The 27,070-nt window shown below is 38.9% G+C and overlaps 1 protein-coding gene across 1 annotated transcript in view; it reads left to right on the top strand.

The window, feature by feature from the left end:
• The first annotated feature begins 20,866 nt into the window (after positions 1 to 20,866).
• LOC126297581 (5-aminolevulinate synthase, erythroid-specific, mitochondrial) overlaps positions 20,867 to 27,070 on the top strand; it is a 44,195-nt gene continuing 37,991 nt past the window's right edge. Inside the window, exons 1-5 of the mRNA XM_049988549.1 lie at positions 20,867 to 20,970; positions 21,864 to 21,936; positions 22,812 to 22,961; positions 23,606 to 23,719; positions 25,876 to 25,965. Coding sequence (XP_049844506.1) covers positions 22,820 to 22,961; positions 23,606 to 23,719; positions 25,876 to 25,965 — 346 coding nt within the window. The 5' untranslated portion in view covers positions 20,867 to 20,970; positions 21,864 to 21,936; positions 22,812 to 22,819. The remainder of the gene's footprint in view (positions 20,971 to 21,863; positions 21,937 to 22,811; positions 22,962 to 23,605; positions 23,720 to 25,875; positions 25,966 to 27,070) is intronic.

Here is a 27,070-nt window from a genome sequence, read left to right as displayed (position 1 = left end):
ATGGGTTCGATGACGGTTTGGATGTACCGTGCACTATTCAGTGTCCCCTCGACGATCACCAGAGGTGTACGGCCAGTGTAGGAGATCGCTCCCCACACCATGATGCCGGGTGTTGGCCCTGTGTGCCTCGGTCGTATGCAGTCCTGATTGTGGCACTCACCTGTACGGCACCAAACACGCATACGACCATCATTGGCACCAAGGCAGAAGCGACTCTCATCGCTGAAGACGACACGTCTCCATTCGTGCCTCCATTCACGTCTGTCGCGACACCACTGGAGGCGGGCTGCACGATGTTGGGGCGTGAGCGGAAGATGGCCTAACGGTGTGCGGGACCGTAGCCCAGTTTTATGGAGACGGTTGCGAATGGTCCTCGTCGATACCCCAGGAGCAACAGTGTCCCTAATTTGCTGGGAAGTGGCGGTGCGGTCCCCTATGGGACTGCGTAGGATCCTACGGTCTTGGCGTGCATCCGTGCGTCGCTGCGGTCCGGTCCCTGGTCGACGGGCACGTGCACCTTCCGCCGACCACTGGCGACAACATCGATGTACTGTGGAGACCTCACGCCCCACGTGTTGAGCAATTCGGCGGTACGTCCACCCGGCCTCCCGCATGCCCACTATACGCCCTCGCTCAAAGTCCGTCAACTGCACATACGGTTCACGTCCACGCTGTCGCGGCATGCTACCAGTGTTAAAGACTGCGATGGAGCTCCGTATGTCACGGCAAACTGGCTGACACTGACGGCGGCGGTGCACAAATGCTGCGCAGCTAGCGCCATTCGACGGCCAACACCGCGGTTCCTTGTGTGTCCGCTGTGCCGTGCGTGTGATCATTTCTTGTACAGCCCTCTCGCAGTGTCCGGAGTACGTATGGTGGGTCTGACACACCTGTGTCAATGTGTTCTTTTTTCTATTTCCAGGAGTGTATATGTGTAAATGTCTGGTGACTCCAATTGAAGCATGCTTAAATTTATAGATGAATACAGACAAAAGTCGTATGGAATGCCGCTTCTAAATATTATTTGAATAAAAATTTGAGATGTGGCTCCCTGAGCGTGAAGTATTAGATCATATTTCTGTAAAGAATAAGGTACCGCTAAGTTTCGAAATAGGAACTAAGAGAAGAATAAGGCAGAAATTTGTGAAAAATGTGTATGATAACTGTAGACGACTATTCGTGCTATGGCGGCTTAACAGAATAACAATTGAAGAGCCTCACTTCTGAGTACAAGAAATGCTGGGGTGTGTGTAGATCCTCAACAAACTACTAGAAATAGAAATGAATTACAATGATGATGAAGAAATACAAAATTGGAAAACACAACTCCGTTTTAGTGGATTCTGGCGTCTATGAATTTACCAAATTTGTTGAGTTCAAATGGTTCAAATGGCTCTGAGCACTATGGGACTTAACTTCTGAGGTCATCAGTCCTCTAGAACTTAGAACTACTTAAACCTAACTAACCTAAGGACATACACATCCATGCCAGAGGCAGGATTCGACTGTTGAGCCTGGAACCGCTCGACCACCCGGCAGACAAATTTCTCGTGTCTGAGGATGTACATATAACCAATTTTATCATGATTTAAGTTCTGTAAACAACGTTTTCTTTTGTTAAACAACATACAAATGACGCATTGAAAGCTAATTAATCTTCACACAACGACTAAGAACTTCCCGTAAGTATTTCTCAGTTCCACGAATAATCACAAACGTTTTGTTTTGAAATCCGAAATAAATAGATCAAACTAGTAATAAGTCGCCGGTTGCTAGCTAACGAAGTGTTATCGTCTGCATTATCGGTGCAGTTCCCCAAGCAGAAAATCTAAAATTTCGGTGTGAGCTAGTCCTGAAGTTGGCAAACAAAACTTCGTCACTTTGTATTTCTCGTACCTCTATTTATTTAGATACTTCGTTACCTACAGTCGCTTCCGTGTTTTCTTTTTGTGTCGCCTTTACATCACAATAAACACAGCATAAGCTTCCAAACAGAAAAGGGGATCCATAACAGATTGCTTGCGCAATGAGACAGTGTGTGAACACAACTCCCATCCGTACATGCGGTATTTCGACAAATTTTTGTGAATACCCTTTTATTCCCATGCGTCTGTGGTTGCACTCCTGGAAAGAGGCATCGTGTGGACATACGTTAAGCATGCCAATTGCTATGCATCAATCCATCGGTATTTTCTTTTTAAATATATCTTCACAGTCAGAGTCCCGTAGCTTATTCGAGGGATTAATTCCCTCTCATAGTAGTCTTCAACTCAATGATGATAATTTACGTGTATTGATAATACTATTCACACGAAGGAAGGAAGGACGATTAGATGTTAACGTCTCGTCGACAGGTCGGTAATTAGAGACGGAGCACATACGACTACGAAAGGATGGGGAAGGAAATCGGCCAAAACGTTTTTCAAAGGAACAGTCCCGGCATTTGCCTGAAGCTGTTTAGGTAAATTACGGAAAATCTAAATGTGAATGGCCGGATTGGGAGTAGAACCGTTGTCCTCCAGAATCCTAGTACGGTATGCTAACCACTGCCCTTACTCGCACGGTAACTCGCTTGTTCCTCGAATTTGTCTTGCACTTCATCACTGGCGAGATTCGTGTACTGCACGCCGAGAAACCACACCGATCACTAGAACTGCTCGGGTGTCTGCGGTACCGCAATCATGAACGCGATCCGTAGCTCCGCCTCTGATGAAAGTGAAGGCTATAGCTTGGATGTGGGTCAGCGGTGCGGCTTCGTGCGACTGGGAAATCTTATCGGAAGCAGGCACAGTGAAAACGCCTCGGATGTTTCAAGGTGCATCAGATGTCACGACTTCTTCCCGTCAACTGGGGATTTGCTCTACTCAGCGAAGTTAGTGGGGAAAGTTTTGCAGAATCCTTTCTCTAGTTGACTCTAAGAAATAGATTTAAGTTACAGAATGTGATGACTAGTCTTCAGTTAGGGATGACTTATTTCAGGTGACAAATTATGTAGTACAAATATTTGAAACCTGAAACTTTCCTCGAGTCCTCCGATCGTAGGCTATCCTGAAATATTGTCATGTGCGGTAGTAGCGAATTCGTTTTGGCGGCTGCGGTAGTAGTGCTCTCATGTTCTTTTCGAAGAATTTGAGTGATCGCGATGGAAACAGTATTCACAACATATTGTAAGGGTAAAAATAAACCTAGTCCTAACAATCAAGCATCGTGGTCTAGCTATATTTGTATGTAATGAGATGCATAGAAGTAACAAAGCTTTAGTAAGTCGTTTATATACTATTCATGCAAACTACCACGCAAAACATTGCTCCAGTTTTAAGGCGGAGAATATGGAGACAGAAGAGCAGTGCGATGCGTCGTCCATTATTGATATCTCGCATACCCCGGATGGGTTACATGTTTAACTAATACCACTAATCATTGTCTCATAAACAGAGAGACGAGATGGCATTTTTTAGAAATATATGTGGCAGCGTTATTATTAAGTAGAAGTGTATGTATATCGTTTCCATTTACGAACTGTACTAACGTTAAAGAAGTTAATGAGAAATTTGTTGAAGGTCAGGGTCCTACTGCGAAACCTAAAATATAATTTTATAATACATTATGTCGATTTTAATTACAAGGATTTTATTCTACGACTGAACAACCACGGGAGTATAAACTGTTGTTTCTGTCCTGCTTTTGGGATCGCCGGATGAATTTTGTGACAGTTTTGCACCTCCTTCCTCGTCAAGCTCTTAGCCTGATGAATGAAGGTAATAGTTTGTCTCGTCGATATGGAAGTAGCTAGAGACAGATCATTTTCGCAGGTAAAGAAATACAGGAAAATGAGTTGGAAGGTGCTTGAAGGAAATCTAAATAAGAATGGTCAGACAGGAGTGTGAAACTCCATATTTCTTACTGGTTCGTAGAGTAAATGACCTACTAAGACGGAGCAGTGAGCAGTGGGAGACTGTGAACCCCTGTTGTAGGCTTCCCATGGTTGCTAGAAATCGTTCAAGGCGAAAACCAGGATGGTTCCTTCACGAGACTACAACCAGATTCATTCATGATCCTTGAGCTCGTACTCCCTCTCTAATGACCTCGTCATCGACGAGACGTTACGACCATTCCTCCTCCTCAGTTGTGTAAAGGTGAGAGCAGATACCCAGTCGTATCTAAAATTTATTTTGCCCCTTCTCAGTGAAATTTCTTATACTATATCAAACTGTGTTGCTCGATAAGCGGCTGAGTGAACTGTTTCAAATAGCATAAGGCAGAGATATACCACCTCAATTATGAGCGTGAGAGGTGAAGCAACATAATACTCAAACCACCCTTCAGGTTCATAACTACTTTGAATCAGAGTAGAACGAAGTGTCCACCGTTCTTTCTGTCACAAAGACAGGTCCTGTCGATTTTAAACTTTCTAGTGAAGCTGCCGTGTGTTCCATCTGTCCGACGATCATGTAAGGCCAGTAAGTGGTAAAACTTGGGACTCATGTTGAGGAGGAACCTCGTTCGAATCACATTAGGTACTCTGTGGACTTCAGTTTTTCTAAATCATTTATGGCAAGTTGATTTCCTCCCCAGTCCTTAATCAACTGAGTTGGTATTGCAAGTCTCGTGGTTATCAAGAGCCGAACCCTGGAACAGAAAACAGGAATAGTGCCCATTGTTTATCAGATACGTGTTATTAATTTGTTACATTTAACGTTTGCCCCAGTTCATGTGTCAATGTTAAACCATCACTTCGTCTCTAGTGGACGTACGGTTTTAGTTGTCATTTATCACCTTACGACAGCAGTGCTGTGTAACACTGTAGTAAAAATCATCTTTAGAAGATAAAAGTAAAATTTCGTAGATTTTTCAAAACAGCTAAACACCACATAGTCTGCGCTATGCAACTGTTTTAATTACAATGTAATGTTTGATTTTTTTCTTCTATGTTGTTAAGAAATAATATCTTTGACCTTCTGACTACAAATAAACCCATTTTGTGTCGCCAAAGAGACATGTATTATCCTGTTAAAAGGATTATGGTCACCAAAGCAAAAAGGTTTATCAATAGAGTTACAGTTTATTTGTGATTTTTGGTACTGGAATAGACGACATTCCCTTCCAACTATTGAGATCCCTGGGAGAACCAGCCATGACAAAAAAATCTGATAAGCGAGATACCCTCTAACAAACAAAAAAGGTGCACCATGAAGGAATTCGTAGAATGGGGCAGAAATCGGGAGATGGACATGTATAGACAAACAAATGATTAAAATTTCAGAAAAATTGGATGATTTATTCAAGAGAAAGAGCTTCACAAATTGAGCAAGTCAATAAAGTGTTGGTACACCTCTGGCCCTTTGCAAGCCATTCTTCGGCTGGGCATTGATTTAGTTGTTAGATGTCCTCCTGAATGATATCGTGCCAAATTCTGTCCAACTAGCGCGTTAGATCGTCAAAATTTTGAGGTGGTTGGTGGGCCCTGCCCATAATACTCCAAACATTCTCTGTTTTGGAGAGGTCCGACGACCCAGCTATCTGAGGTAGGGTTTGGCAAGCATGAAGACAAGCAGTGAAAGCTCTCGACGGGCACTGTTGGGCATTATCTTGCTGAAATGTAAGCCCAAGGATGGCTTGCCATAAAGGGCAACAAAACGGGTCGTCGACGTACCACCGTGATTTAAGGGTGAAGCAGATGACAACCAAAGGGGTCCTGCTATGAAAAGAAATGGCACGCCAGACCAGGCCAGATGAAGCTTTCTCTTGAATAAATCATTAATTTTTTCTGTAATGATAATCATTTGTTTGTCTGCACATATACAGGGTGACAATTATTGAACTACATGATATAAAACAACTTGTGAACAGTTTGAGTTAGGACATTCAAACTGCACTTTTGGCTGTGGGAATGATGGGAATTAGTACGCGCTGTATGGTTTGGTATAGCTATGAAGCCCAATTTCATTTGGGTGGGTTCGTCAATAAGCAAAATTTGTGCATTTTGGGGCCTGAGAGTCCTCATTTCGCGATCGAGAAGTCTCGTGGTGTGCAATATTTAGTCATGGAATGGCATGGTGACTATCGAATGGTACATGAAGGTTTTGGAAGTTGATTTCATCCCCATTATACAAAGTGACCCTGATTTCCATAAGATGTGATTCATGCAAGACACAGCTCGACCCCATAGAGGCAGGAGTGTGTTTGACGCCATGGAGGACCACGTTGAGAACCGCATTCTGGTTCTGGGGTACCCAGTGGCCACTGGTATGGGCCTCGATTGGCCGCCATGTTCTCCGGATGAACACACAAGACTCCTTTTTGTTGGGCTATATTAAAGACGAAGTGTTTAGCAATAACCCCAAAACCACTGCTGAGCTGGAAACGGACATTCAGGAGGTCATCGATGTTTCGGCACTTCAGCGGGTCATACAGAATTTGCCTATTCCTCTGCGCCACATCATCGTCAATATTTGCAGGCATATCGAACATGTCATAACCTAAATCCAATATCCGTAGTGACGTTTGCATGTTGAATAAAGTGTATGCACGCCGTAGTTTGTAACTAATTTACGTTTTTTTCATATAGTTCAATAATTGTCACCCTGTGCATGACATCTGCCGATTTCCGTCCAATTAGGATAATTCCTCCATGGTGCGTCGTTTTTTTCCCGTCAGAATGTATGTGAGACAAACGATACAGCCTCATATCTGAACAAGAATAATTTATTCCATTACCAAAGAAGGCAGGGTCTGATAGGTATGATGTTACCAAACCATCAGTTTAGTAAGTCGTTGAAGGAAAATACTGACTTACAGAAGATGGAAAAATAATTGGTAGGTGTTGATCTCGGTTAAAATCAGTTTGGCTTCCAAAGAAATGTAGAAACATGCTTTTGGCAATGTTGACTGGAATACGTACCAGCCGCACAGAAAACAGACTGCAGTTGCAACAGTCAAAGGGCACGAAAGGAAAGCTGTAGTTGAGAAGGGAGTGAGGCAGGGTTGCAGCCAGTACACAATGTTATTCAGTCTGTACATCGAGCAGACTGTGAAGGAAACCAAGGAGAAATTTGGAACAAGAATTAAAATCTAAACAGGAGAAATGAAAATTGGACGCTTGCTATTGGCACTGTAATTCTGTCAGGGACAGCTAAGGAAAATCATGTCGGGTGTGCAACTAAGCACAGTAGGAGCATTAATGATATAAAAACGATTGATAGCACTGCGGCATCTGTCATGTCGAGTGCTTAACAGAATTAGCACTTGGTGTAATGACACGTGAACTCAAAAGCAGAGATGACTTTTATTTATTGAAAGAGTCCCGGGGAAGAGCTGTGCATCTACAAAGGAAATCGCACACAGGCCGCTTCTGTGACTAATTCTCAAGTACTTTTCTAGAGTTTGGATTTCGTATCAAGTAAGGTAACATTTTTTTGGAGATATGGAAATCTGAATGTGGTCAGCAGAATATTTGAAGTCCATGCTTCAGAACAAGTGTTCAGTGTATCAACCATTTTTAACTGTACTTGGAATGAACCTGGATGACAGCATGATATGCAGATAGGAGTTAGAACTACCTTGATCTAATGTTTGAGGAGGCTGAACTGGTAATTGGAGTTATTCAACTGAAATATTCATCTCCCATTATACAAGGTGCGTTCTGGAAACTTCAACGTATGGTCTCAGAAAATAAAGGAAACGAGTGTTACAAAATAATTAACTTTACTGGCCTCAAAGTAATCACTATTAGCTACAATACACTTCTGACATTGATTTTAAAGCTGTAGAAAACTGTGAGAAAATGCTTTTTGTGAAATCTCATGAAGCACCATGGTCGCACGTTCGTAGACTTGGGCATCATTACAGTAGACGAGACCAGTTGCTACAAATACTATCCAGAAATGAAGCAGTCTTTTATTCATAACCCCTTCTGAAATTCAAACTGACTTTTGCAGATGTCGTTATGCTCACTGAGGTGTTTAACAATCCTTGCATGCATTAGTTTCTCTAAAACCTTGCAAAAACTTGACAGTAGTGATACGGGCCAATAGGTTGCAGTATCTGCCTTATCTCCCTTCTAAGCTTTCAGAACTGTATGCTTAGCCTTTCAGGAAGTATTCCTTGCTTAAGTGATGCATCGAAAATGTGACAAAAGATTTTACTTATATGGCTGCAGCAGGATTTGAATAATTTGCTATGTATGTTGTCAACTGCAGTGGAGTTTTTAGTTTTGAAAGATTGAATGAATTTTTCGATTTTCAGAATGATGACTGTCGTTACTTTGGTCTGTTGTAATTTGCTAGGTACACTGGCTTGTGGGAAATTCATGGCTTGATTTATGGAGGCTTGCAACCTTATTTGTTCTGTCACTGTTAACAAAAGTTTGTTGAATATATCAGCAATTGTTTTTGGATCACTAACAAGATGATCTTTATTTTTTTTAATTTGGATTTTTCATTGCAAATTGCACTTTCCTGCTTTACAAAATTCGAGATAATTCTTACTTTATTGCATGAGTTAGCTATTACTGCCTTCAAGAACATGTTCTTTCATGCCACTATGCTTTTGTTAAGAATTTTATTGCAAAATTTGTAATGCCTAATAGTATTTGGCTATCTTGATCCCTTGGCTGCTGCAAAAAGAAAAGAAAGAAAAATGAATAAGAAATTTTGATGCTCTTAGTAATCCAAGGCCTGTGACCTGATTTAAACAGATTTTCCCTCACTAACTTTTTAGGAAATTCTTCTTCATAAACTTGTAACCTCACCAATAAATATATTCTATTTGGCATTCAACTTAACAGCAGCATATACTGGAGACCAGTCCACATGCTATAATTGATGTTTAAAATTTTCCATTGTTTGTCTGTTTATGATCCTAATTTTTTTCCCAACTACATTTATACGATTTATGTTGAGGAACTGCCCATCATGATCAGAGATGCCATTTATAATATTTTCAGAGTTAAAATTTTACATTAATCCTTTTTTATAAACATGTTATCTCTCAAAGTACTATAATTCGCTGTTACTTTAGTTGCACTACCTACCACTGATACTACGCTGTAAGAGCACATCAGGTGTTCAAGATCTGTCCTGTTTCTATTTTCTGTTAAAAAGTCACCCATTACAATACATAACTTAGTTTTTCTAGACAGGTGGGATAAGAGGGATCCAAAATGTCTCAGAAAAACTTTCAGATATCCAGCAAGTGCCCCATAAATTGACAGCACAACAACTCTTGCACTATCTGCTGTTATCTTGATGCCACATACCTGAAAGTGCTGTTCAGCACTGTATTTGCTTAAATCTGGAGGTTTATACAGTACAGTGTGTTTTGTACTACTTTGTACACAATGGTAAGGAGAGGTGAGCTACGGAATGGTGCAGCAGCTGCCATCATAGGGAAGCTGGACAGGAGCAGAAATGAATAGCGAACACACAAATACCCTAAACAGAAGTTCTACTTAACTTACGGCTTTCTCCAAGAGATGCAAAAAGCTTTACAAAACAACATGCAGCAATAAGGTTCAAGTATTATAAGAAGCAAACTAAAGAGCTTTGTGCAGTGTGAGGCTCCTACTACTAATGCATGAGCAAACTGTCAGAGGCTGACTAAGACTGAAGACTGCGACTGCAACAGACTGGTCATGTAGCTGCTGCCAGCCATCCTATGTTGCAGTGGCAGAGGACACTTGAAGTCATAGCTGCTGAAGGCATGGTTCAGTGGGCCCACTTCATTGCATCCACCGGGATCCCACACGACCGCTATTGGTGTTTGTCAGAAATCTGCATTCCCATTGCAAACTGCAACTGTGAGATGCCAGTGGTATTGATCTATGACACCACACATTATTTCTAACAAATATCACAACACTGCCCTTTCCTGAACTAGATCTACAGTAATGAGCAGTTAAACAAAATTTTCAATCTGTAACATGGATTCCATAAGTGATAAGGTGTTCTGAGAAACAAAATACACTCCTGGAAATTGAAATAAGAACACCGTGAATTCATTGTCCCAGGAAGGGGAAACTTTATTGGCACATTCCTGGGGTCAGATACATCACATGATCACACTGGCAGAACCACAGGCACATAGACACAGGCAACAGAGCATGCACAATGTCGGCACTAGTACAGTGTATATCCACCTTTCGCAGCAATGCAGGCTGCTATTCTCCCATGGAGACGATCGTAGAGATACTGGATGTAGTCCTGTGGAACGGCTTGCCATGCCATTTCCACCTGGCGCCTCAGTTTGACCAGCGTTCGTGCTGGACGTGCAGACCGCGTGAGACAACACTTCATCCAGTCCCAAACATGCTCAATGGGGGACAGCTCCGGAGATCTTGCTGGCCAGGGTAGTTGGCTTACACCTTCTAGAGCACGTTGGGTGGCACGGGATACATGCGGACGTGCATTGTCCTGTTGCAACAGCAAGTTCCCTTGCCGGTCTAGGAATGGTAGCACGATGGGTTCGATGACGGTTTGGGTGTACCGTGCACTATTCAGTGTCCCCTCGACGATCACCAGAGGTGTATGGCCAGTGTAGGAGATCGCTCCCCACACCATGATGCCGGGTGTTGGCCCTGTGTGCCTCGGTCATATGCAGTCCTGATTGTGGCGCTCACCTGCACAGCGCCAAACACGCATACGACCATCATTGGCACCAAGGCAGAAGCGACTCTCATCGCTGAAGACGACACGTCTCCATTCGTCCCTCCATTTACGCCTGTCGCGACACCACTGGAGGTGGGCTGCACGATGTTGGGGCGTGAGCGGAAGACGGCCTAACGGTGTGCGGGACCGTAGCCCAGCTTCATGGAGACGGTTGCGAATGGTCCTCGCCAATACCCCAGGAGTAACAGTGTCCCTAATTTGCTGGGAAGTGGCGGTGCGGTCCCCTACGGCACTGCGTAGGATCCTACGGTCTTGGCGTGCATCCGTGCGTCGCTGCGGTCCGGTCCCAGGTCGACGGGCACGTGCATCTTCCCCTGACCACTGCCGACAACATCGATGTACTGTGGAGACCTCACGCCCCACGTGTTGAGTAATTCGGTGATACGTCCACCCGGCCTTCCGCATGCCCACTATACGCCCTCGCTCAAAGTCCGTCAACTGCACATACGGTTCACGTCCACACTGTCGCGGCATGCTACCAGTGTTCAAGACTGCGATGGAGCTCCGTATGCCACGGCAAACTGGCTGACACTGACGGCGGCGATGCATAAATGTTGCGCAGCTAGCGCCATTCGACGGCCAACACCGCGGTTCCTGGTGTGTCGGCTGTCCCGCGCGTGTGATCATTGCTTGTACAGCACTCTCACAGTGTCCGGAGCAAGTATGGTGGGTCTGACACACCGGTGTCAATGTGTGCTTTTTTCCATTTCCAGGAGTGTATATCAGTTTCACTTCCATATTCTTCAGGCCTATTAAATTTTAATGAAATAAATCAAAGTGTGAGACTTACTCCTCATTGTATTTCTATATTTGTTTGAAGCAGTTTTTTTTTGTTAGTCCTACTTTGAGCATTGGAGGTTCACTTTGAATACACAAGATAGGTGTTTCATGTCATTATGATAGCTTTTCTCTTGTGTGACTCAGCAACTGCATCTATACAGTGGAAAACACTGTGAAATAGATAGTAGAGGGTACTTCCCATTGCTCCACATCTTAGACTTTCTCCCCATTCCATTTATGTATAGATTGCAGGAAGAATTACTGTTTAATCACTTCTTGGTAAGCTGTAATTAGTTTAACTTTGTCTTCACAGTCCTTAGGAGACTGGTACATAGGGTGCTGCAGTATATTCCCAGATTCCTTGATTAATACTGGTACTTGAAACTTTTTAAGCAGGCTTTCGCAGGCTAATTGAAGGCCATCCTCAAAAGTATACCAGTTGATACTTTTTAGCATTTCCTTGCAGACTCCAGTGAGTTGAACAAACCCATGACATTTCACACTGCCCTTCTTTGCACACATTCAGTATTCCCTGTTGGCCCAATCTGGTGTGCATCCCACACACATTGCAGTATTCTAGGATGGGTTATATGACCGTTTGTATGCAACTTCCTTTGGAGGTGGACTGCATTTCCCCAGTATTCTAATAATGAATTGAAGTCTACCACTTACTCTACTTTAAATTCTGTGCCATAATTTCACAAATATTTTTCACCCAGGTGTTTGAATAAGCTGACCAATTACAACTGTGATCTTGATATCTCTCATTTTGTGAAGTTCACAGTTTTATATCCCCCAACAGTTAAAGGAAATTGCTAATTGTTGCAAAACTTTGAAATCTTAACTAAACATTTATGTAACTTTTTGCCAGATAGTACTTAGCTATGTGATCTTCCTTTTCCCTATATGTGAACAACATGAGGACTGTCGTTTTTAGATTCTTCAGTTCTCAAAATATTTGCTGGCCACACTTTCATTCATATGAAGTATTCCTAACTTCTGATAACCCAGTTTACCTTATCTTTTGTCATCACTGAAGTAACAGAGTGCTTTGTTGCATTTCTTCCTTCCCAAAACACAAAGTAGTTGAGATTCACTTGTGTGCTAGCTTATCAGCTTTCTTTGTAATAGCCAGTACAGTTGAGGTGATAGTATGCAAATAAACATACATCATATACAATGTTATTTATGAGACAGCACAATTACCATGCCATATTTTGTCACCTATGGAAGTTTTCCATTACGTTTTGTTTATGATGTTTGTGCTTAAAGCAGAGAATTTTATTGATCACATAATTAAACTGAATTTCCTTGGTAAAGTGGAGCACTTCTGTTGAATCTGGATTACTGATAAAGTAACAGACCTTTCATAAACTGATGAGTTCTATTTATTTATATTATGATTTACCATGAAAATGACTGCAGCCAGAATTGTACTTCAGGACACAAAGGACCAAATCAATGCACTTATGTAATAATAGCTGCTGACTTAAGTATAGATATGCAGGCAGTGGCGACACGCAAGACATTATAAGGACATACAATCTCTGGTTCCAAGTAACAAATCCAAAACATACAGAAACATCTAGCAACATTAATAGACCATGTTCTGTCAAATACACCTACAGACAGACAAAAAGTTGAGGTTATAAATACTGCTGTTTCAGACCATTTTGGGCAAACAGCTGAACTGCGAGATCACACAAAAACTGAGGAAGATGTAGTGGCTGAATTTAGACAAACCAATCTTAGAAATCTGAGCAGATTACATTTTTTTCTAAAAGAAGAAAAGTGGGACCATATTTACAAAGATCACAGCAGGATTTTAATAATTTGCTAGATATGTTGTCAACTTCAGTGGAGTTTTTAGTTTTGAAAGATTTAATGACTTTTCAGTTTCCAGAGTGATGACTGTTGTTACTTTAGTCTGTTGTAATGTGCTAGCTACACTGGCTTGCAGGAAATTCATCGCTTGATTTATGGAGGCTTGCAAAGAAAGAGGTGGGAATCTTTCTGTGGCAGATTAAGACACCACATACATACAGCTTGTCCTAAATTATCCAGAACTACTAGGGGTAAACCAAACAAAAAATTGTTCACCACAGAAATTAAAAAATCATGAGATGAACTGATTGAACTCTCTCAAATGTATCAGAAAAGAAAAGGTCAGGTCAGTCATGAGGCTTACAAGTGTAAGAAGAAAGCATACACAGTGATGATAAGAGAAGTTAAGGCCAGCCACCAAAAATCTGAAATACAATCTTCTTCTAACATATTTAGAACAGTATGGAATTGCATGAATGAAAACAGAAAAGAATCCCATGCTTTGAAAGATACAAATATAGCATTGACATGGGAAGGGAAAAGTGACACAACAAGTGTACAATATTTTCAAGCAGCACTATATAGCTATTGTGGAGAAACTTCTAAAACAAAACATATCAGTACCAAAAATAATGGAAAGATCCAAAAAGGTGCCCAAGTGTTTATACGTCCTCCCTAAAGATGAATCGGAAGTTCTTAAAAAATTGGAGCACTAAAAAATAAAAATATAGGTGGTCTGGATGTCATCTCCAAAAACGTTCAAACACTGTGCTAGATATCTTGCTCAGCCTCTAGCATTCCTGATAAATTCAGTACTGAAGCAAGTAGTATTCTCAAAATGTTTAAAGATGAGTTAAGTTTTGCCAGTATTCAAAGTTGGGGATAAAGAAACCCCAGAAACTATAGGCCCATAATGATCACTTCTGTTCTGTCAAAAATATTAGAAGCAGTGATTAAAGATAAATTTATGAACTTCATAGAGAAGCATAACATCTTAAATTGTGCACAACATGGATTTAGAAAAGGAAAATCCACCAAGAATGCAGTGACAAACCTTGTAACCCACATCAGTGAAGAACTGGATTATTAAAAATAAGTATCTAGTGTCTATTTAAACCTTTCAAACCTTTTGACTGTGTCTGCCATAAGAATCTTCTACAGAAACTGAACTGCTATGGCATAAAAGGGGAAAGGAAATAAAACATAAATCTGGAAAAACAGAAAGAAATGTCTACTCTGATTTTCTGCAGGTGAAATATGGAGCAGCTGAGGGTTCAGTACTAGGACGTCTGCTCTCTCTCTCTCTCTCTCTCTCTCTCTCTCTCTCTCTCTCTCTCTCTCTCTCTCTTATATATATATATATATATATATAATGTCCCCTGCTTTAAGTGAAAAAGTGATCATGTATGATGATGACACAACTTTCCTAGTATGTAGTGACTCAGTGAAGGAGAAGGAAAAAAGAACCAGTGAGAACTTGCAAATGGCAGAAAGGTATTTTACAGAAAGTAACTTACTGACCAACAGCAACAAAACTAAGAGTACAAATTTCAAAACAAACAGAACCAGCAGAGCAGAAGAATTTATTCTGTGCATTGGTGATGTATACTTCAAAACCAGTGGTCTGTAACAGGATTCTGGGTATAGATATGGACAAATTTCTGACATGGGGAGACCATATTGACAGGATTTGTTCCAAAATAAGTACGAATATATTTTTAATGAAAAAAAGTGCTATACGGTGGACACAGAAACCTTGCTTAAAATGTACTATGGACTTATTTTCCCACACACATTGTTCTGTATCCCAATATGGGGTGGTGCAGATGTACATGTACTAGGAATTGTAGAACTTCAAAAGAAAACCATTAGGTGCATAGCTAAACTAACACCACAGGAATTCTGCAAAAACAAATTCAAGGACTTTAAAATAGCAACTGTACCAAGTCTGTACAGATGAGACAATACTTCTTCTAATGGTAAATGGTACAGCAACTCTAAACAGAGACTTCCATGACGACAATACATGAACCAGAGAAAATTACCACATCTGCAGCAAAAGACTGAAAATGACACAGGGACCTTAGAGTTGCAGGATGCTTATTTTATAACAGACTACTATTTAGCATTAAGAGCATAAAGGAACTGAACACCTTCAAAAGAAAACTCAAGGAACACCTCATCTCTGGATGCTGGTATAAGGTAAAACAATTCTTGTTGCCAGATCCATAGGACAAATGTAAGTTGGAATATCAAATTTTCCGGGAAGGAGGAAAAGGAAAACAAAATGTAGTGCTGAAAATACATAAGAAACATACAGACTAAGATGTAGTGTTGCAGTAATGTATAAATGTGCTAATATTTCTATGCAGCAAGTTTAACATAGGTGAACTAAAAAAATTCTTCTAAACATATTATTTATTATTATTAGCAGTATGACAAGAACAATTAGATTGTAGACTTTCCCTATGAATGCTAGACTGTTGTATAAATCAGTGCAAGTGATCATATATCGGTGATTAAAAATATTATCAGTAAACATTACTTCAGAATTACTTCATGTATCAAATGGCAAATTTCCAAGAAATTTGTTTATTTCTGTATAAATTTGCAACATAACATGTCTAAAACCACTGTAAAACAGATCAATGACAAAAAACTATAACTATTAATGCACCATTTCAGTATACCCACCAATCTAGTTCCTAGAAAGGAATTAGTACTTCCATCCACTTTGCTTGGTTGAATTTTATAACATGACAGACCCACATTCAATAGGAGGCCCATTACAAATAATGATTTTTCTGATATTTCACTATGAGAGTAGTATGATATGTCTGGTAAATTTATGTGAATGAATGGAACCTTTTGGTTGAACCTTCCTGGTTGGTGAACTTGATTATTTTAAGGATCGTATGAAGAATTTCAACCTTGTATGGTGTACAGTTCATTGTTGACAGCCATTTGAATTTGCGAGTACACCAGCAATAGAAAATGGTGAACACTGATTTTCATGCCATTATGAAACACTTTCATTTGAAAGGTTGAGCTGCCAAACAAATCAAAACAGAACTGGATGAAATTCATCCAGACTCTGCACCATCATTGAAGACCATTTACTTTTGGATTAATGAATTTAAATGTGGTTGGCCAAGCACCGAAGATAAAGCACACTCCAGCTATCCAGTTGATGTCGTCACTTAGGGCACCATTGACAAAATCCATGATATGATAATGCAAGATGACCAGATAAAAATTCTTGAGATTACTGAGGCTGCAGACAGCTCAACGGATCGAGTGCATAATATCCTGCAAAGGAAATTGGCTTTGAAGAAGTTGAGGTGGCTAAGGTGGGTGCTGTGATTGCTCCCATTCAACCAAAAGCCCATCTTGCAGAACATTTCAATACAATGTCTGACAGTGTTTAATCACATGAGCTGTTAAGCTGATTGCACATGAGCTGTTAAGCTGATTGTGCAACGATTCTTGCACTTGTAAACTATTGCTATCTTCGGAATTGTGTGTATGATATTTTTCTGAAATACTTTTTCGCCGATTTGTGACTGTTGATAAAAACCTGGATCCATCATTATACACCGGAGTCAAAACAATGGACAAAGGCTGGTGTAAGTGCACTGAAGAAGGCAAAGACCATTTTGTCAGCTGATAAGGTGACAGCCACTCTTTTTTGGGATCCCTGAAGAACAATTTTCATAGATTGCTTGGAAAAAGGCAGAACTGTAACTGGACCCTTTTATGCTTCATTGTTGGATAGTTTGAAACTTGCATTGGCTGAGAAAAGGCTGAGGTTGGCATGCACACAAGTGCTCTTTCACCAGGGTAATGCATCATCCCATGCATCAGTGATGAAAATGGTGGAAGTGCAGGAATGGGCTTTGAACTGGTTCCTCATTCACCAATGGGTATTTTGCAGAGTTTGACAGAACCTATTTTTTCCAGTGGAGTGAAAAAGCTAGAGGATCATTGCAGCAAGTGTGTACCCCTCTGTCGAGAAGTAAGGTGAGCTGCTTATGGAACAAACATTTGCTCTTGCCTTCTCTCTCTCTCTCTCTCTCTCTCTCTCTCTCTCTCTCTCTCTCTCTCTCTCCCTCCCCCCCTCTAAACCACCTCTCTTTAGTGAGAAATAAGCTAGTGCTCAAGGCATAATTATGTCTCTGGTTGTCAGACATCAGTATAAAAGGAAGTTTCACTCAACAGTCACCATATGTCAATGCATCTATGTAAAAAAGGATGTTTGATAATTATAACAATATTGTTCATGATTGACTTTAAGAGCTTTGCTGAAGTATTAATGTTGTGTCTTTATAATATTAACTTCTGTTTTAAAATGTTGTACTTAAAATCAGATGGGCAGTTTGGTCACACTGTATACCACAAGCTGACTGAAAACTTTCATTACCTGGTCCAGAAAAGATCAGTTTTAAATATATTTATACATAGAACTACATCAACTTCATACAAGAATCCTACACCACACATCTGAAGAACATGTTCTGAGAAATAGGCTACTTCAGATGAGGAAATAAGATGGTACTCACTAATAAATAAAAATATGGAGATGACCAAACACCACAAGGTGATTCACCTACAGTACTCCTTCCTTTCTGTAAGACTATATTTAGTAAAATAGACAGAGGTCCGGTCAAATAAGGAGTACAACCTGGTTTATGGCCACTAAGGTGACACAAGCTGTGCTGCATCCAGTAAAAGAATCTAAGGATTTCTAATACTCCTTGTGAGTGCAGCAGATCAGTCTGCAAGTACAGTGTTAGAACATTGTGTGGCACTACATTAAATATTGAGATCTGTACAAATCAGCTTTCGTAAAGGGGAGCCTCATATATAAGCATCAAATTATGTTTGATGGGGCAAAAATTTGGTCCTATGCATCAACCTACAGGGATTCTATAATGGAGATAACTAGTAAAATTGGACTGAGCTACAAAAACTTAAACTTGGGCAACAACTGCATAGAAATGGGTACTCTATGCTATGATGCCCCAGAGTACTTCACATAGTTCTTTTCTTTCCCAGCAACATTGGTGACATTAACATCATTTCTCTATCTCGGACACGGTCATGTTCTACTGTAGCATGGATATATTTCTTAGCCTCACAGAGACATAATTCAGACAACTGTTACATGTAAAGTTCAAAAAATGTCTCTGAGCACTATGGGACTTAACTGCTGAGGTCATCTGTCCCCTAGAACTTAGAACTACTAAACCTAACTAACCCAAGGACATCACACACATCCATTCCCGAGGCAGGATTCGAACATGCAACAATACCAATCGCAAGGTTCCAGACTGAAGTGCCTAGAACAGCTAGGCTACCGCGGCCAGCATGTGTAGAGTACCACCGCAAAACAAGCTATAATAGTCAACTTCTAATAATCACAGTAGATCAGGTTATCCTTTAAATGTACCAAGGCAAAAAATTTTGAGACTTATATAAAAGAATACTGTCACAATGAACAACATTCATTGGTTACTGATCTGCTTTCTCTATCAGCAGTGGAGACAAAGCTTTTATGTTATCCAGTCAATGAAGTGTCCCATGATGTTTTAAGTTATCGCAAATTACAGTTTTTGAAAGAAATAATGGGAGGATTATCACTATATGTTTTGCACGAATGTATGTCCTAAAATTGCATATTTTTTATTTTACTAGAATGTGGTATATGTGACATTCACTCTAATGAACTGCAGAATATATGCTGTTTCTAAGTAACAGTACGACAACATTTTTTATGTGCATTTGGGTTCCCATTATGAAGTGTGATGTTTAACATTTTATTTTACATACAGTTTCCTACACATCCTCCCACAGTATATAGGTAAGCTCATATGTAATGCTAAACATTTTCCCCTTTCTTTATTGATAATGTATCTGCTTTCTCTGGCAAACACAAAATTATAGAGCTCCTGATGCTTTAAAAATTATGCCTTAAGGGAGCATTTTTCTTCTCCATGGTGTAACATTATACAGAGTTTTAAAATTGAAGTTAGATATAGATAACCAAAATGTCAAATTGATAAGGCCTACATACCTACTTCAGTGTCTAGAGAAATGTCACACCAAAACACTAACAGCAAACTCTGGATGGAATATACACATTGTTATCAGAATTACACATATTATGTGATGCATGATGCTTAAAGACATTCATGTTATTTACTTTGTGCGCGCATTTGAGATTGTTCCTGTTTCAACCACAAACTTCATAAGCTCATTATTTTTTATACGATAAAAAGACAAAGCACACAGTGTGCAAAAATTGGGCAAAAGATGGATCTAGCCTCTCTCAAAAATTGTGAGCAATTATGATGTGGATTGTTTCACAAAATTAATCAAATTATTTTAGAACAATTGCAGCCTCCACAATGGGGGAGGGTAAGAAAAACCTATGTTTCCTCAAAGTGATTCCAAACAGTACTAAAAATTGTGATCGAGTGTGAAGAGAATTAACTGTGGGGTTACACTATACTCGGTCATTAATAAACCATTTTTTATTCAGCACCTCCATTTACAATCTGCAGGTAACTCTTTATTTGAAGACTTATTTTATCGAACCACGTCTTCCAAATGTTGCCATATGTCTCATCACTCATATTTGCATTCTATTTGACTGTCTTCGTAATCACTGTGTGGGGAGTAAATAGGTACAAAAGTCGTCACATTAGGTGCAAGCGTTTAAAAATTGTGTTTACGAAGGCTGATGAAAAAAGAAATTGGCACTCTGTTACCTCCTAACTTGGGGAAACACATTCATCAGCAGCTTCAGGAATTGGTCGGATTACACTTGTCTGGTACATGCTGTTTCAGTTTATGTCTACATGGACAGTAGCGTGTTTGCAGCTCTCATTCCATGCTCTCAGTATAATTGTCAACATGTGCCTCACTCTTGGGGATATATACATCAAGGTTGCTGAAAAAATTGTTATGCAGAACTATGAACACTATTTACTGCTGTATATTTACAAAATGTGAGAAAACTGCAATCAGTCAATAGTATTTGTAGAAAGCGTTTTTTACCCTCGGTATAATTAGTTCTATCCTTGACAGTTCGGAAATTCACAAAACTTTGTCATAACGACTTCCTTGCAGTCAACAACATGTGACAGAGGAACTAATTACTGAAATGTGTTCCGTGAAAGAATTAATGTCCATCCCATTAGTCTCAATGCCTGTAAAGTACATAAATTCTTTGCAAAACACATTGCAAATTGAATCTAAGGTAGTATTTACGCAGTGAATCAACAAATGTTAATGAAGACAGGTTTCATAGGCCTAGCAAATTATCAATCAAACTTGCGGATAAAGTTAGTCGTCGAAAATTATAATTTCTTGTAGGAGTGTTGTTTCGGTATTCCTTAATCTTGCAAATGCCTGGTTTCAGTTTTATATCCAACATCGCATGAGCGAGCCATATAATGACAAGTTTCTTCAAGAACGACCGAGTAACAACCACCTAGCCGTCGCGATCGAATGAATCGTTTGACAGTGCACGAGAAATCACAAGTGTCAATTCGTTGCATATGAGAGCATCGCTCCGCTCGCCATAGATTATATCTTCGGTCAACGTAACCTGTGATCTCTTTGGAGTCATTGCCGTTTGCCAGGTGGTTGTGAATGGGTGAATAGTTCACGTTAGAGGAACTGTTGTTTACTTGAAAAGGTAATTTTGAGGATTTCGTGGCACGGCGTAGATCATAAAAGGTTAATTTTACAAGGTTATGTCCTAGCGGTGTTCTTCTGCAAGATAGTCATTTCCTTTAAATAGAGCCCATAAAGTGCTAACCATGGGGAAATTCCCCGAATATATTTTCGTAATTAAAGAACAATTAGAATCGCTAAAAGAAGTAATCTATCGGCGATTGAAGAATGTCACAAGTCAGCTGTAGTACAAGGTCATGCGCATTGCCTCCCATGTCCCAAAACTATTTAAATGTATAACAACTGTCATTAAAAGTCGTCGAACAATTCACCATTCTGTTTGTTTGTACATTTGTTTGCTATGACATTATTATCAAACATAAACACGACGTAATTTTTTCAGTTTGAAGTGTATTTCACAAACTGTTGTCGAATATATGCTGTTGATGTAGAAGTTTATTTGCCTGAATAGTGTTGTAATCTTAACTGAAGCAATCAGTAAGGAAACGTGCATACATACTTTCTGAATGTATTTCGTGTTAATTTTTGCCATGGATACAAGAGTATTTGCTTAAATTTTTGAAGACACAAGGAATTGCAACAGTCTTATTGTAAGTATTTACTATACTCATGATGTAACCACAGTCTAACATATTAGACTGTGATATAACTGTAATACATCATTCCTCTGTGGAAGTCACATACCAGCAACATTACATCTCTGCCATCTTTCATCATTGTACATACATATAGGCTGGCTTGTATACATTATGGATGCACACTTACCCATTTGTGTGTGTGTGTGTGTGTGTGTGTGTGTGTGTGTGTGTGTGTGTGTGTGTGTGTGAGAGAGAGAGAGAGAGAGAGAGAGAGAGAGATTTTCTTGGAATTTAACTCCAAATATTTCTTTTGCAGCTGTCACGCCAGTCACTGAGATTTTTACAGACTTTTAACACAACTTCTTCAAATATACTACACATTCATAAAGGTAAGAAAAACTTAAGGTGAGAAAATATACACACTTATAGAACGGTTGATGCACTGGCTTTAAAATACATTTAGCTGTCAAATTTGTGCCTTCACAGATGGTGGGAATCATTTCTTTATGTTGCTCTCAATTTTGGCCTCACCTGGCATTTGTTGGACTTACCCTGAGCATAGGAACTTTCAGACCTACCCTCATCTCTCATACCATCACATGATGAGGATCATTATTATTGATATTATGAAAGCATAATATGTGAAACCTTGACAGTTACCACAGGACAAGATTCTTTAAACAAATGGCACAGATGTTCCTAAACATTTTGTAAATTACGCTTACCTTATTGTTAAAGCTGGAATAAATGAATAATGGGCCAGCTTTCCTTTTTCACATTACTTGAGATTTATTTCAGAATTTCTCATGTGAATATTGTTTGCATTAATTTCAACTTTAATCTGCAAGAAATGGAATAAAATACAATGTAATATTAAAAGTAAGCAATTTTACATTAATATTCTACAAATGCAAAAATTTACATTTTTGTTGGAAGTAGGCCTAATCATAACATGACTTTAAGTATTTAGTAGTAACATTGATCAAAATGTCTTACATGATCATGTGTGCTGTAGAGATCAGTAGTGTGGTACAGTTGTGAAGCATCATCAAGACATATTATTTTAACTTTTTTCATTTGTAAAAAAGACTACTGCTGAAATACAAGCAGCCACTAGTTTTTTGTTGTTGTTTTGGTATTGCAAATATGATGGGTAAAATTTTAAAGGGAACCCATCACAAATTTCAGATTGTTTATTTGTACTGACTATTTCACACATTTTTTTCTAAAATATGTTGTTTTTCTGTTTTCTCTCTGTTGACAGGCACAAATATGCCGTGTCCTTTTATGTCATATTTGTCTCCAAATTTTGTTCGCAATTATGGAGCCAATCTTATTAAAACCTATGGAAAATTCTGTCCTGTGATCTCACGCCTTGTCACTACTGTGGCATCAGTTGATTCAAATACCGAAGGTATTTTGCAATTTAAGTATATTTACTTTTTAATATAGACATATTGTGCTTAGGTAAAATTCTTGATAAAAATCTGTTATTTACAAACAAGCTCTCCCCCTCTGCTTGTGGATGCCGTTTTTTGAATTGAAGCATTCTAATGTTTTAAGATATTAAGTTTTTGTTACTAAACATTTTGCACTGAAATCTGTTTTGGTGTTCTACAATGTTTGAAATAACTATGGTGAGAAATATCAAGAAATCATCTGATGTGACATTATGCATATTAGGAGGTTATTAACTAAATAAGTGTGAGCTATGGTGTTAGTTAATGTCCTTAATGTTTAATTTCACTTTTGGTAAATGTTTGTATTTTCTATTATGTAGAAAAGTTAATTGTCATTCTACAGGTACCGTAATTATTTTATTGGAACCTTGCATAGTAAAGGAATATGGTTGCATGTCATCTTTCAGACTGACAATTGCTTATATTTTATGAGCTGCTACTGTCTGACTGTGTCAGTATGTGGTCATTATTTTCACTTGTACCATTTCAGGAGTTATTGTAGAGTAAAGTGTATTTAGTTAAAATAACAGCCATAATACATAAATATGAAAATTATTGTACAGTAGTGGAATGAAAGTTCTCATTTTTCTATTTGCAGCAGCAGATGCCGTGAAAAAGTGTCCTTTTCTAGCAGAGGTTACACCTTTGGTAAAAGAGGCTAGCAAAGAAATGCAAGATGATGTTATTGAGCTGTCTCCATCAGCAGAAAAAGGTGAATATTGTTAACTGGTTCTGTGTCACTAAAATAGTTTGATCGTTTGGTGGTTACACACATGGTAATTAGCTGAGAGCCTTAGCCTGCCAACCCCTCTCTCCTAAACATAGGTTTGGAAACCACACTGTAGTGGCTTTGTTCTGTCAAACTGGCTTTCACTTTTATCATCACTTCCAGTACCCTTGCACTTATGAAGTGTCCACTAAGCTCTTGTGCTCCTTAAACTATTTGATTTCTCTAGATCCCTTTCTCAGCTACACTTTTTTTATCGCCATATCTTTTCTTTCTTTTAACACAAATGTTCATTATAAACTATGGTCAATTTATAATGTGGATAAGGATGTGCAGGGTTCCCATCCTCATCTAGCTATCTAAATTTAGCTTTTCAATGGTTTACTTAATCGGTTAGGGTTAGTTATAAGATGGTTCCATTGAAAAAGATATGGATGGTTTCCTTCCCCATTGTATGCTAATCATAGCCAGTAGCCTGTATTTGATGATCTCATTGTCAGCATATCACAGATACCGAATCATTTTTTCATGCCCAAGACCATTCATAATCTCACTCTTGCTAGAAGTTCCAACATACACACATATATGCTATGATAAAAGCTACAAAGTACCTCAAAAGCATGCTTTACTTGGTAGTACTATTGTTTGTTGAATATTGTGTCTTTTCTTCTGTCATTTCCTCTCCAGCATGAATGCATGTCAGTTCCATCTTCGGTTGCTAGAATATATTACAGACCATAGTTCTCTGCATGCATCATTTACATTTATGTGGGAAATGAGCACAGACAGTGAAAATGTAAATTGCATAAAAAACCAGTATCCTATACTTTGATATGTTGTTAATAGTTGACAGATCAAACACGTATTTTGTGAACCTGAGGTATAGTTAAAGAGTCCAGGTTGCTTTTCTTTCTGCTGCAATGTGTTTTTTCACATACTTAACAGGACAAGAGTTTTTTGGTAACCAGCAACAAGTGAGTAATCTCATTCTATTGTCATAATTGATAGCTTTAACCCTTTGCTGTACTTTCACGAGTCCGACTCGTGGAAAGAAATGCGGACCAAATGTAAGTGTCATGAGTCACACTTGTGAGAATGAAAGTCATGCCAAAGAATTTTGGTGTGTGCTGTATGTGGCTTATTTAATACGTACATTATCCACACAATAATACATGACCAGAGAAAGGAAACATTTGTGGATTATAGAACAACTATAACAGAAGTAATGTTAAAAAATGTGGAAAGGCTCTTTGACTCAAAGCACAATACTGTACCTGTTTCCCAAAACATATCATTGTGAGGCCTAAATAAAGGGAGGGGGGGGGGGGCTGTGCAAAGTTTGCACGACACACAAAATATGAAGTAAAACAGTGTGGGACTGCATGGCGTGTGAAGTGGAATTATATCTACCACATATGCTTTCGATACTACCATGCCATGCAAGACTACAAATTTTTAGAGTAGAAGGTATTTTCCTTTTAGAAATTCATTTGAGGGGAGCATTTGTTCTTGTAATTACTGTTTTTACAATATCTACATTTAGAAAAAGTGTTATTACATTTCTTCTGAAGAAGTCCAACATGAAGGAGCCCATGAAAATTATAATCTCTGTTAAAGTATTTTTTATGTGTAAAAAAAAAATATATTTTAAAGTATCGTTTGAAATATTGTATTACAAAAATTTAAAAAAGGAACAAGAATTAAACTAGTGTTAAAGTCTACACAAGCGGTATCATGTGAAACAAATAAATATAAAGCTACATAACAGATATCCACATGTCAGCTCGTATTGTGTCTCATACATCGCATGTGTCATCTCCAATCACTTGGGCACATATTTCATTGGATTAAATGATAACGAGGGATTAAGGATTTCATATTGTAGTCCAAGAATATGTTAGGTTAATGGTGAGATGTTAGTTAAATTTATCATTAGAAAACAAATACCTGCTTGCAATTCTCTCACTACCTGTTTAAATTCAGCTCTTTGTACATCACTTTGCAATCCCTCACACCATCGTAAATGCTCCAACAATTATAAGAGTTTGTGCCAGATCCTTAATTTTTAACATATTTTACACATCGTCTTTTGTATTTAAAATGGCTTTTAGTCATGTCAGTTATGTTTTTTTGTGTTACAGTTGAGCAGATAAGAGAAGAAATTTCTAAGTTAGAAGAAAAAGATATTACTGAACAAAATGAAATTCCTTTGAAAAAGAGCAAAACTGGTGGTGAGTTTCCCATATAAATTTGTGCTTTGTTTTGCATTTCTTTAAAGGTTTTGTTCAGTTACAGTTTTATGTCACACTGAAAATATAAGTAATTAATGCTATACCTTGGTGCAGTTTCATCTTTATAAAATGCTGTAGAAACTTTATATGTAATGAATATGATCCAGTGGCACTGGTGTAATGTTTGCCTTCCACCTAGTTGTGAACAAGTGTTCCTATTTTCTTACCATGAGCCACATTTGGTCCATTCTTTAATGAAATTGTAAATCACATTTTGATTAAATCTGTGTGCATTATAAGTACAGTGCATAAAATTTTATTCTTTACATCAGGCTTGTTCACCAGTCTTGTGAGGTGGCTTATGCTTGCACACAACTGGCTGGCTCACAGCAGTGTATGGTGGAAAAGGGGGGGGGGGGTTGAGGAAAAGGGAAAGGAGGGAGGTACTGCAACACGATAGCTTCACAACGAGTTTAACCCACTGATAATGTCATATTATACAGACGTGTATCGCTTCAAGGTGGTTGGTTACTGTGCATTGTGGCAAATTTATTTTCTGAAACTATAATATTAAAGAGAAAAGAAATGTCCTTTTTTAATATTCTGATGAAGCAAAGTAATGGCCAGCTAAGCATGAAATGTGATATTTCTTAATATTGATGCAATCTTGTGATGAATCCAATTTTAGGACGGAATTTAAAATTACAAATTTGTACTGTTAAACATAAAAGCACAGGATGTCAATGAATATATGTATTCTGATTTTCACTAAAAGATCAGTGTATGGCATTGCTTTTTTAATACTGGTAATTCAAAGAAAAGTTTTTAAGTTGAAGTCTGTCAGTGAGCTTCTGTGGGCACATTTCATTCTTCTCATTACTGTGGGAGGGGAGGGGGGGTGGAAAAAAAGAGAGAGAAAATAACCTTCTCACACAAATTCGTAGATCTGGGTTTTGAATAATCATAACCGCAAATCTGTAAAGTCATGGAAATTTACATTAAGAAAAATTCCTATGGAAGTATGTGAGACGAATTTTGTTATGAATCATATTGTACAAGTGCTTGTCACAGATTAGGTTTAAAAATGGTAACTGTAGCACAGTTT

The sequence above is a fragment of the Schistocerca gregaria genome, chromosome X, assembly GCF_023897955.1.
Source record: "Schistocerca gregaria isolate iqSchGreg1 chromosome X, iqSchGreg1.2, whole genome shotgun sequence".
NCBI lineage: Eukaryota > Metazoa > Arthropoda > Insecta > Orthoptera > Acrididae > Schistocerca > Schistocerca gregaria.
The sequence above is the reverse complement of the archived record's forward strand: the minus strand, read 5'-3'. Positions and strand labels throughout refer to the sequence as shown.